Below are 12,571 nucleotides of genomic sequence, written 5' to 3'. Positions count from 1 at the left end.
TCCTTGCTAGATCCAATCTATGCAGGATGGGACTGGTAACGAACACAGGGTCTCTATGGAAAAGATTGAGTGCCACTGAACTACATCATGCACAATGACAGCTAAAGAGTGATTTTTTTTCCCCCAGTGTCTGTAGAAATCTCCAGTGTAACACAAAGCTGTGCCATGAAATACTTTCTAAACTGAACCATCTCAGTTTGTATAATAGAAGTGTCCAGTTTGGCTATAAATATGCATTGGATTTTAAAAAAAAATCCAATAATCCCTTCCATCCCCCTTTTTTTGTTTCAGTGTTTCTGGAGGAGAACTCTTTGAACGAATCATTGATGAGGACTTTGAACTGACAGAGAGAGAGTGTATTAAATACATGAGGCAGATCTCAGAAGGAGTTCAGTATATCCATAAACAGGGCATTGTCCATTTGGACTTGAAGCCGGAAAACATTATGTGTGTCAACAAGACTGGTGCAAGAATCAAACTCATTGACTTTGGACTTGCAAGAAGATTAGGTAATACAACTTTTCAGTTCATTATGCTCAAATGAAAAATAGCGTGCAGCAGGAATAGTCTTTTTATATTGATTGTTATGCTGTTTTGTACATAAAGAGCAAATGTATACTTTCAGTTTTAATCTTCTTATTTTAGAGTAACATATCAAAACCAAGAAAGAACAAAAATAAGACATCCATAAGAGAGCACATAGTATGTGTCTGTTCTCTCAGACAGTCTGCACTGATGTGAATAGAAAATGGCAGTCAGTCTCTATAGAGGGCAGTGCCCTTGTAGATGGGAAAGTGACATACACACTTACCCCAAAGTCAAAACACCCCATTTACCCTAAATAATTTTGAAATACTAGTTCCTTATACTTGAGATAAAACATAAAATCAAGGCCCTGATCATTTGTAGTCATTAAAGATCTCATGATTTTTTTTTTAGGAGTAGCACTTGTTCTGGGAAAATTCCAGTTTGGGTAATTACACTCCATTTGTGCTAGTTAAAGTATTCACTTTGTGTCCTAAATGGTTGTGTGATGTTGTATCTGCTAAACTGTTGAAGAGGCACTTTTATCACGATCTCCTTTTTTGAACTATTCATAACATTCCTTTTGGACTGAAAGTTCCCATGTATGGTGGCATTCCAAAGTGGAATCATTTGAATGGTTACTTGCCTTCATGCTCTTCAGTGGCCTAATTGCTAGTTCCATTAGTGAACCTCGTATATTCTGGGAAGCTGTGTAGCAAATAGCTCAGCTAATTGAACATCTCAAGTACTCTTTTCTACAGTGAGTTTCTATTTTTATTTTACATTTAACAGAGAAAGAAAACTCATTCCAAGTATTAAACTAGATATGGGCAGATTAGGAACTTGCTACTCAGAGTGGGGGAGCAGTTATTCATGTAACTAGTCCATCTGACTTCCTTATGGGCAATTTATGAGACTTACCGCTAACATTTGGGAATACACAAGTCTGCCTTCCAGATTTAAGATGTAGCTATGCTCTGAGAAGAGATTATGTGAAAGTGGTTGAATAACAAGGTACCAATCTGCTTACTTTACTCATTGAAATAAAAATTGACCAGCACTGCCTCTCCTGTTAGCACTATAGGCTCAACAAAGTTCTGGGATAGTAAACTGGGTTTTGTTCTGGTTCAAGAATTATCAGCTGACAGGTTAATTAAGTCCCAATAGTAAAGTCTTTGTTAGTGAAGTGTGAAAAACTCCAGCTAGACTGTCAGATTCTAACTAGTAGCTAGGAAACCTATTTACTTGAAAAGTCAGCAGATTTGATCACTGAGGGTATATCTACACAGAAGCATTACTTCAGAATAACTGACGTTATTTTGAAATAGCAAAAAGTGTATTTACGCTGCAAGCCTTTATTTTGAAATAATGGCGACCTGGAGGATTTCTTACTCTGACTCCTGTAGCCCTTATTTCATGACGAGTAAGGGAAGTCAAAGGAAGAGTGTTCTCCCTTCAACTTCCTGCTGTGTGGACAGCGCCAAAAGCCTAGTTAAGCTATTTCGACTTCAGCTATCCAATTGACATAGCTGAAGTTTCATATCTCCTCACAAATCAAGGATTACCTGCACTGACCAGGGGCATCCTCAGCATTTGATTTACTAGATGTCTTTACTAGACATGCTAAATTGAATGCCAGAAGATGTAGATTAATTTGTTCATTGTTCTTGCTTGCAAAGTGGCATTATGGACATTTGTCTTTTTTTCTCATCTGTGAACCAAACTCATCTCTAGTGTTAATCCATGACTGAATTGTAAGTAACACTGTTCAAATTATCCAAGTTCAAGGAGTGGGATGTTGTAGTATTTTTCAGAAAGAGAGAGAACCATACTAAACACACTACAGGAAAGAAAATAATACTGTTCTGATCAGTAAGACTTTCCCAACATTCAGCTCAGATTTCTTCTAGTAAGAGGAAAACAGTTTTTATTAGCAACAGCTCTAAACCATTCAAGCTTGATTTATGTGATTTTTTTTTTAAATTTATTTCTTCTTTCCAATTGCCTGCTTTACAGATTATGGGCATTCTTATGCAGCTATTTCTGATTATAGTGGAACACCCACTGACATTAATCAAAGGGGGGGGCTAGGACCTTATTAAAACTGAAATCTGTTATTCTAATTTCATGGCTTTTACTCAATCAAAAGCCCTAGTAAAGGGAATGGAAGTGATAAACAGTGTTGTCTTCAAGTCGTCTTTGTCAAGTCCAAGTCAAGTCTCAAGTCACTACAGTTCAAGTCTCAAATCGAGTCTCGAGTCCCTAAAGTCACTTTCGAGTCAAGTCTCAAGTCTTAATTTAAAAAATGTCAAGTCACTTTTGTACAAGCCATCAATATCAGCATTTTCAGACATTTAACAATGTTGATTTTCACCAAGTTGATTTCACAAAATTAGTAAGTCTCAAGTCGAGTCTCAAGTCTCAAACAATGAACCCAAGTCGAGTCTCAAGTTGAATCACCTAGGCAACTTAAGTCAGACTCAAGTTCAAGACGTGGGACTCAAGTCAGCAACTCTGGTGATAACTGAGGTTACATCTAGACTACACGCTTTTTTTGAAAGGAGCTTTTTCGAAAGAGATCCACTTCTTCGAAAAAGAGTGTCCAGACTGCCTGGACATTCTTTCGAAAAAAAAAAAAAGGCATCCAGAACCACTTCTGGCAGGGCATGGGGGCAGCATTTATTTCCTGGTGCTGCTGCATACCCTTTTCAGAGACGCATGGTTAAAGGGATACCCCTGGACAACCATTGCTAGGCTGCTGTTTCTGGCTTGCCTGCCTCCTAGAGGGACAGCAAAGCTGCTGCAGTGCTTGCTCTGGTTGCCCTGCTTTCTTGGACACCACAACAGTTCTTTTCTGGTTGGTTTTTCTGCTTTCCGCTGAGTTTTTTTGATCATGGAGCTGGAGCTGCCCTGGGCAGGTGATGGCCCCACACTGCCATGCTGCAGCTTCTGCTGCATCTTCATGACACCGTCATAAAGTGCCTGCCCCATATGGAAACCTTGCAGGAGCAATGCCCTTGCCTCCAAACTTTTTTGGGGAGATTTAGAGGCATGAGATGAGTTCAGACTGGTGGGACCAGTTCGTCATGGAGCTCTGGGACGACAAGCAGTGGCTCCACAACTTCCGGATGCGGAAGGCCACGTTCTAGGAGCTGTGCGCCTGGTTCGCCCCTGCTCTGCAACACCAGGACACCCACCTGCGGCCCGCCATCCGCCTGCAGAAGTGGGTCATTATTGCCCTTCACAAGCTGGCCACTCCCAAAAGCTACCACTCAGTGGGACACCAGTTTAGCGTGGGGAGGTCTACCGTCGGGGCTGTTTTGATGGAGGTAAGTCATTTTCGGGGGACAGGCCCTGTTGAGTGGGGGGGAGCTGAAATGGGGGACTGACAGGCAAGGGAGAGTGGAGGATGGAGTGGCAGTGGGAGGCAGCTCCTTGGCCACCCCTGCGCTGATGCAGGGGAGGGGGAAGTCCTAACAAGGGGTGGGGGTGGGGGTGGGGGGGAGAGGGTGGGTTCTCCTCCCAAGGTCTTAGGTATCCTGTCTAACTCCCTGGTTTTTGTCTGTCTGTCTGTCTTTTTTTGCAGGTGGTGAGGGCCATCAATGTGGACCTGCTGAAGAGGCTCATCCGTCTGGAAGACCTGGACACCATCGTTGCCGGCTTTGCTAGGCTTGGCTTCCCTAACTGTGAAGGAGCCCTTAATGGGGCACACATCCCAATCCGCACACCGCCCTATCGAGCAACCCAGTTTATTAATAGCAAGGGCTACTTTTCTAGGGTGCTCCAGGCCCTGGTCGACCACCAGGGGCAGTTTATGGACATTTGTGTCGGGTGGCCAGGGCAGGTACATGATGCCTGCATCTTCCGCAACTCGTACCTGTACCGCAGGTTGCAGGCAGGAACATTTTTCCCACAGTGGGACCTCATGCTTGGGGACATGCAGATGCCGGTGTGCATCGTGGCTGACGTGGCCTACCCCCTGATGCTGTGGCTTATGAAGCCCAACACTGGCCACTTGGATGTGAGCAAGGAGCTATTTGACACGCATCTTAGCCAGGCTCGCATGCAGGTGGAATGCACGTTTGGCCACTTGAAAGGGAGGTTTCATTGCCTCCTCACACGGCTAGAGATGGGCGAACGCAACATCCCTGAGGTGGTGGCCGCATGTTGCATGCTCCATGACCTTGTGGAGAGAAAAGGGGAGGCCTTCCTGCCGGGGTAGAGGACAGGTGCTGATGGCGAGAGGAGGTAATTCGAGCAGCCCCAGTCAGCTGTCATCCACTAGGCTCACCAGTCCGGTCTTCGCATGCGCGAGGCCTTGAGGGAGAGATTCTCTGAAGGAGCCCACTGACTCGCCCCAGGGCCTCCCTCATGGGGGTGTGGCTCGGCCCACCCGTACCTTTCTCTCCACAACTCTCACCCTCACCCTCTTCCCATGAAGAATACATAAAAAAAAAATGTCTGTTTACAAAGAAAGCCGGGTGTTTATTAGAAACAATATCAGTAAGGAAAATATGCTAACTGTTTAAAAAACACTTTCTCTTTTTACTGTTCAAAACTGCCACGTTCTTTCGATTTACTGTCGACAGAACGTGGCGGCAGACTAGATGCAAGTAAAGGTTTTTTTTTTAGAAAAAAGGCCACTTTTTTCTAGAAAAAGCATTCAGCCTGGACACACTCTGAGTGAAGACTGAATCAAATTGCTATATAACATTAGAACTTTCTTTTTAATTGTTTTGTAACCAATAAAATCTAGTGCCATCTTAACTTTCAGCAATTTGATGCAACTGAAATAGATTCAGACCAATGATCCTTCTTCATTCAGTTTCTGTGGTAGATAATTAGTTCTTTAATTTTGTCAAAAAATACCAAAGATGTAGTAGGATATTTTCCTGATCTTTTTTGGTGTTCTTAGAGGCTCATGTAAAAATTTGTTTAAGATAAGCTTTGTGGGTTCATAGGGTTGGTGTGTGTATGTGCTATTAAAACATTATTTTTTGAAAATCAATTTGTTATGCACCGCACAGAAAAAAAGGCCAGTTTCTAACTAACTTGTCAACACTAGATCTTAATGAAATGGTAACCAAAGCCAGAGTTCTGCCTTTGTACCAAGTTTGTAAATATCAGAATAAAGTTTTGAGATTTTTATTGAGCAGGATATGTCTGTTTTTGTGCATAGCCAACTCAAAAGTGGTACCTGTCATCTGATATGTTTTAACTATATAAAGGGTATGTTTTCAAAAGCCATTTCAAATCTGTAATATGTTATGCTACAGTTTTTGTATATGCAAGGTTTTATGAGCTTGTAGAAGAAACTTGTTAGGGTAGAATTGTTCCTAAGATTCTAGAGATTGCATTGAGGCTCCCTTAAAACAACAGAAAACAAAAAAAACTGGTCCTTTGTGCAAAATTTGTCAGTTTTCAGCCACAGGAACCGGATATCCTTTGCACTGGATAGTCCTGGATGCAACATGAATATATGAAAATAAAGATTTAAGAACATAAGAATGGCCATACTGGGTCAGACCAAAGGATCCTGTCCGCTGACAGTGTCCTGTCCAGCCCAGTATCCTGTCTGCCGACAGTGGCCAATGCCAGGTGCCCCAGAGGGAGTGAACCGAACAGGTAATGATCAAGCAATCTTTCTCCTGCCATCCATCTCTGCCCTCTGACAAACAGAGGCTAGGGACATCATTCCCTATTCACCCAGGCTAACAGACTTAAAAAAGGAGGTATAAGGATCTTGCGCAAAAGGGGTTTTTTGCACAAAATGGACCCAACTACACTGCTTGTTTTTGCCTAAAAAGCATTGGCAGAGAATATGCAAATGACTGTGCGACAAATGCTAACGAGTGCTTCTTTAGCATACTCTCTGCCAGCAAAAGGCTGCAGTGTAGATGTAGCCTAAGAGAGGAATAAATGGTTTTGTAGTGTGTAAAATGACACAATGAGGGGAATATGAGTGAATTCACCATGATAGTGCCCAGCGCATACGTGAAGGAGGAAGAGGTGATTAGTGGTTATGCATAAAAGTGATTCTCTACCTGGGCATTTTTCAAATGTAAACAAATACCAGTGCCAAAGCATTGATTTTTCTCGATTGTTTTCACTTAACAATGTGTTGAAGGCAAGCAATTTTTTGTTCCATATTTATTACTGTTTCGCTTTATTTTGCAGCACAAGTTGCCAACATTTTTATAAGGTTAATGACACCCCCCCCCCCCCCCCCCCCATTTCTAATCTAGCATCTGTATCCTTTGCTGGAAATGCTCTACCAAAGATGAGATGGGGCAAACTACCCACACATTTTTTGGAAAAGTTCAAATCTGAATCCAAACATTACAAGCTGGGCCCATCTCTTATCTTCCCAGTGTATGCTAGTAAACCTTTGTCTGTCTTATTTAGAATACAAGGGGAGGAACTCTCTTTACTGTGTGTCTTGTGCAATACTGAGTGCATTTATGATGCTTAGCACAGAATAATTATTATTTGTTATTCATATATTAGTCCAGGAAGACATGAACTGACCAAGCTAGTAGCATCTAAGTCAATAATTTAACTTTTTGTTGAGGGAGTTTAATAACCAACCCAGAAATGTGAGTGAAAACTGGTAATTGTACTTCTAAAAAATATACAACTCTTAATGTTTTCCTCTTTCTTTCTTCACAGAAAGTACAGGTTCTCTGAAAGTTCTCTTTGGGACGCCTGAGTTTGTGGCTCCAGAAGTTATAAACTATGAACCAATTGGATATGCCACTGATATGTGGAGTATAGGAGTTATCTGCTACATCTTGTGAGTACTCTTGTTAGCCTTGGACCAAATCCTGGGAGCTTCAGAGCATGCTCAACTCCTAGGGCATGTCTACACTAGGAAATCATTTTGAAAAAACTTATTTCAAAACAATAGCTCCCGAAATAATAATTTAAAAATAGTGTGTCGACATTACGGGGAAGCCTTGAAATTAGTTTGAGGCAGGCTCTGTTAATATGGATGCGCTACCTTGATTTAGAGACCTAGGAAGCACTGGGGAGTAATTTGTTTGAATGACTCTGGGGAGTAATTATTTCAAAATAATGGCACCAGAGCATCCAAACTACTGCTATTTTGAAATAACTATTTTGAAATTAGCATTATTCTTCATGGAAAGCAGGAATTGTTATTTCAAAATAACCACCCTGTTATTTCGAAATCACAGGCTTGGTAGAGAGGACATTCCACTTATTTCAAAATAACTCCTTAGTGTAGGCCAGGGTCTAGTGATTGCAGTGGTGTATTGTTCAGGATTTGACTCCTTATATTTTGTAATTATAAACTAAGTCAGCCCCTGTTTCTTGAAGAACCCCAGTGATAAATTTCAGGATTGGAGTCTTCTGAGGTTAGCCATCCACAACTGCACCTTTCATTGTGAGGTTTCAGCAGAACACAGCTCACTAAAAGAACATTAAGTTAACATAAGTCAGCAGTAGTTCGTGCTCACTTAAAAAAGACATTCTTGAAATGCAGATCGCCGGACAGTGCAGCTGGCGAGCGGGGCTCGCTCCTGTTCAGCGAGCCCTGCTAATAATAAGCAGTCTCTGACTGCGAGCACATGACTTAGTTCTCCAGTAGGGTGAATTGGGGATATAAAACCTCTCAGGGGCAATGCCTACCCTCATTACGTCAAAGTCCTTTGGCACAATCCCTCTTGTGGTTTCTGGGCATGCTGGCAGAAGTGTACACGCTGCACTGTCCTTGAGAATGGTACACCCCACTTCCCCACAGCATACTTAATTCCAGGAGCATGTACAGAGATGGGAGCGATAATACCATAATTTTGCTGTCTCACCATGCCTTTTAGGCCAATCTGTGGCCTTGGTGATATGGATCAAGAAACTCTTATGCTCTCCGGAATGCAAGGACTCTGACCAGCCCAGCATTTTTCAAGGGGCACACGAAGGGAGAGAATTCCTTATTTCTTCCCTGCAGTCCAGTACCAATTTCAAGGATGCTCTGCCAGTTTTATTACCAGTGTGATGTCACTTTTGTAAATGCCTCAAGCAAAGGGATTGCTATCATTTATTGGGCTGCTGGTGTGCTGAAAACACTGCGTGTCATGTTGACCAATACGGTCTGAGTGATTCATCTATCTGTCCTCCACCTGTTGTCTCTTGTCTTACATGTAGATTGTAAACTATTTTGGGGGCAGTGATTATCTCTCTGTTCTGTATTTGTACAATGCCTAGCACAAGGGGGCCTTTTCCCTGACTGACACTCTTAGCTTAGGCAGTGTTGCAATACAAATAATAATAATAATAATTAATTAATTAAATTATTCCATTGTCTAATTGATAGATCTTGCTGTTAGGACTTTTCCTGGACATTCCTGGTTTATTTTCTGTTCCTTAATTTCCTCCCATTCTTCTTGTATATTCTTCAGTAATGCTCCATTCAACAATGTCTCTCCTTTCTTGATGAAGATAGCTGCCATGTAATGCTGATTATGTTTGGCACTGACAAAGCACTGGCCTCCAGTTACTTTTTATCTTTTCATGCTATTTGTGTTCAGTCCTCCTTATTCACGTGGGCAAGGGGGATTCAGTGGATATAGTATACTTAGATTTCCAGAAAACCTTTGACAAGGTCCCTCACCAAAGGTTTTTAAATAAAGTTAGTTGTCACAGGATAAAAGGAAAGGTCCTTTCATGGATTGATAACTGGCTAAAAGACAGTAAACAGAGAGTAGGAATAAATGGTCAGTTTTCAGAATGGAGAGAGGTAACTAAGGACCAATCTTATTCAACCTATTTATAAATGATCTGGAGAATGGCATAAAGAGTGAGGGGGCAAAATTTGAAAATAATACTAAACTGCTCGAGATAGTTAAGATCAAGGTAGCCTGTGAAGAGCTTCAAAAGGATCTCGCAAAATTAAGTGATTGGGCAACCAAATAGCAAATGAAATGAAATGTTGATAAATGTAAAGTAATGCACATTAGAAACAATAATCCCAACTATACATACAAAATGATGGGGACTGATTTAGCTATAACCACTCGAGAGAGATCTTGGAGTCATTGTGGATGGTTCTCTCAAAACATCTACTCAGTGTGCAGCAGCAGTCAAAAAAGCAAACAATGTTAGGAATCATTCAAAAGAGGCTAGAGAATAAGACAGAGAATATCTTATTGCCACTGTATAAATCCGTGGTATGCCCACATCTTGAATACTGCATACAGATGAGGTCGCAGATGAGGATACCAAACTGGGTGGGGTTGCGACTTCTTTGGAGGATAGGGACATAATTCAAAATGACCTTAGCAAGTTAGAGAAATGGTCAGAGGTAAACAGGATGAGGTTTAATAAAGAGAAATGCAAAGTGCTCCACTTAGGAAGGAACAATCAGTTCCATACATACAAGATGGGAAGCGACTGTCTAGGAAGGAGCGTGGCGGAAAGGGATCTAGGGGTCATAGTGGACCACAAGTTGAATATGAGTCAACAGTGTGATGCTGTTGCAAAAAAAGCAAATATGATTCTAGGTTGTATCAACAGGTGTGTTGTAAGCAAAACTCGTGAAGTCATTCTGCCGCTCTACTCTGCACTAGTTAGGCCTCAGCTGGAGTACTGTGTCCAGTTCTGGGCACCACAATTCAAGAAAGATGTGGAGAAATTGGAAAGGGTACAGAGAAGAGCGACAAGAATGATTAAAGGTCTAGAGAACATGACCTATGAAGCCAGGCTTCATGAACTGGGCTTGTTTAGTTTGGAAAAAAGAAGATTAAGGGGGGACATGATAGCGGTTTTCAAATATCTAAAAGGGTGTCACAAGGAGGAAGGCGAAAATTTGTTCCTCTTGGTTTCTGAGGACAGGACAAGGAGTAATGGGCTTAAAGTGCAGCAGGGGAGGTTTAGATTGGACATTAGGAAAAAATTCCTAACTGTCAGGGTGGTCAAATATTGGAATAAATTGCCAAAGGAAGTGGTGGAATCTCCCTTTCTGGAGATATTTAAGAACAGGTTAGATAGACATCTGTCAGGGATGGTGTAGATGGAGCTTGGTCCTGCCTTGAGGGCGGGGGGCTGGACTCGATGACCTCTTGAGGTCCCTTCCAGTCCTATTATTCTATGATCTCAAAAAAGATATATTGGCATTGGAAAAGCTTCAGAAAAGGGCAACAAAGAGGATTAGAGGTTTGGAACATATCTCATATGAAGAGAGATTAAAAAGACGGTGACTTTTCATTTTAGAAAAGATAAGACTAAGGGGGGGATATGATAGAGGTCTATAAAATCATGACTGGTGTGGAAAAAGTGAACGAGGAAAAGTTATTTATTTGTTCCCATAGCATAAGAACTGGGGGTCACCAAATGAAATTAATAGTTAGCAGATTTAAAATAAACAAAATGAAGTTTTTCTTCACGCAGTGCACAGTCAACCTATGGAACTCCTTGCCAGAGGATGTTATGAAGACCAGGATTTTAATAGGGTTCAAAAAAGAAGTAGATAAATTCATGGAGGTTTGATCCATAGGAACATAAGAATGGTCATATTCGGTCAGACCAACTGTCCATCTGGTCCAGCATCCTGTCTGTCAGCAGTGGCCAATACCAGATACTCCAGAGGGAGAAAACACAACAGGTAATCCACATGTGATCCATCCCCTGTCACCCATTTCCATCAATGGCTATTAGCCAGAATGGATAGGAATGGTATTCCTAGCCTCTGTCAGAGACTGGAAATGGATGACAGGAGAGGGATCATTTAATGATTACCTGTTCTGTTCACTCCCTCTGGGGCATCTGGTATTGGCCACTGTTGGAAGACCAGATACTGCACTAGATGGACCTTTGGTCTGACCCCAAATAGCCACTCTTATGTTTTCATCCTAAAGAAATAATTCATTTTAGTCACTACATCATTTTTTTGTTCTTAAATTTCATCCATTGTATCTATCTTATTTTTTGTCATTCTGTTTGATCTCACTTACTGTCCTATTCTACTTCTCAATCCTGGCCCATCCTTTTTATTTGATCTATAGACTTGGATGTAAAATGCCATAAAAACTGTGGGTTGTATGCATCATTTCCATTTACATCTATTTTCAGAGTTTCACTTTGATTTTATAATAAACTTTGTCTAACTGGAGCATAACCCTGATTAATTCTTTCCAGCTATCTGTATTGCATTTACTCTTGCAGGCACTGCAGAATTTTTTTTTTTTTTTTTTACTATTCCTGGCTCTTTTCTGATGAGCCCTTTGGATAGACCATAATACTAACATTGGTAACGTCAGCCATAACACTAACATTAGTAACGTAAAACTTTTTAAAAAATTCTATTTTTATTTCACTTAAAAAAATTCAGGTTAAGAAGTCAGTTGTGTATATACATTATTATAAGATGCAGGAATACTTGTCTTTCTGATGCCAAGACGTCTGGATAAAAAACAGGCATGTATTTACTGTTGCTGAATCACTTTTCACTTATTTTTAGTAATTCAACTCATTTTATTAGTCCCATTTGTGCTGTATCTTCTGAAAGGAGCTGATCTCTGTTAAATCATAACTTTCTACTCTGTTATAGATTGGATTGGATTTTCAGTACATCAGATACAGTTGCACCTTTTTTTCAGGACTACCCTTTTTTCAGGATTTCCCTGTAGTTGGCAGAACACAGTACATGTGCTCATCTGACCCTTCATAAACTCATGAAACTAAATCTCAGATTCCATCCTTTTATTTGTTGGTGATTGACCGTCACTTCCATTCTCTTCTTGGGTTGGTAGAAAGATTTTGCTCCCTTGTTCTCTTTCTGCAGTGGTGTGGTATGATTCAAGGCATTGGCAACTGGTTTAAATCCAGCCCAGGTCAACAGTCAAGGCATAAATGTAGCTAACTCTGAAGCTGAGAGCGCACTGCATGTTCGTGAAATGAAACCAGTAAAGTATCCTGAAGTGTTGTGATTTGTGTTTTTCAAAATGAAAGAGAACTAGTTGGGTTTTCTCATTTGCCTGACACTAGCGCCTTTGACCTGTTCGGAAGAAATCACTGAGTTTGCCAGAGCCCA

General features: G+C 41.1%; 1 protein-coding gene across 4 annotated transcripts in view; it reads left to right on the top strand.

Annotated features, from left to right (window-relative positions):
* Positions 1 to 12,571, top strand: part of MYLK (myosin light chain kinase) — a 337,126-nt gene that overhangs the window by 303,049 nt on the left and 21,506 nt on the right. For all 4 annotated transcript variants that reach the window (XM_006137678.4, XM_075933132.1, XM_006137677.4 and 1 more), the window contains 2 exons: positions 292 to 509; positions 7,195 to 7,318. In XM_006137678.4, the coding sequence (XP_006137740.2) occupies positions 292 to 509; positions 7,195 to 7,318 (342 nt within the window). The remainder of the gene's footprint in view (positions 1 to 291; positions 510 to 7,194; positions 7,319 to 12,571) is intronic.

This window comes from Pelodiscus sinensis, chromosome 7 (genome assembly GCF_049634645.1).
Source record: "Pelodiscus sinensis isolate JC-2024 chromosome 7, ASM4963464v1, whole genome shotgun sequence".
Lineage (NCBI taxonomy): Eukaryota > Metazoa > Chordata > Testudines > Trionychidae > Pelodiscus > Pelodiscus sinensis.
This window is presented reverse-complemented; position numbering and strand designations above follow the sequence as displayed.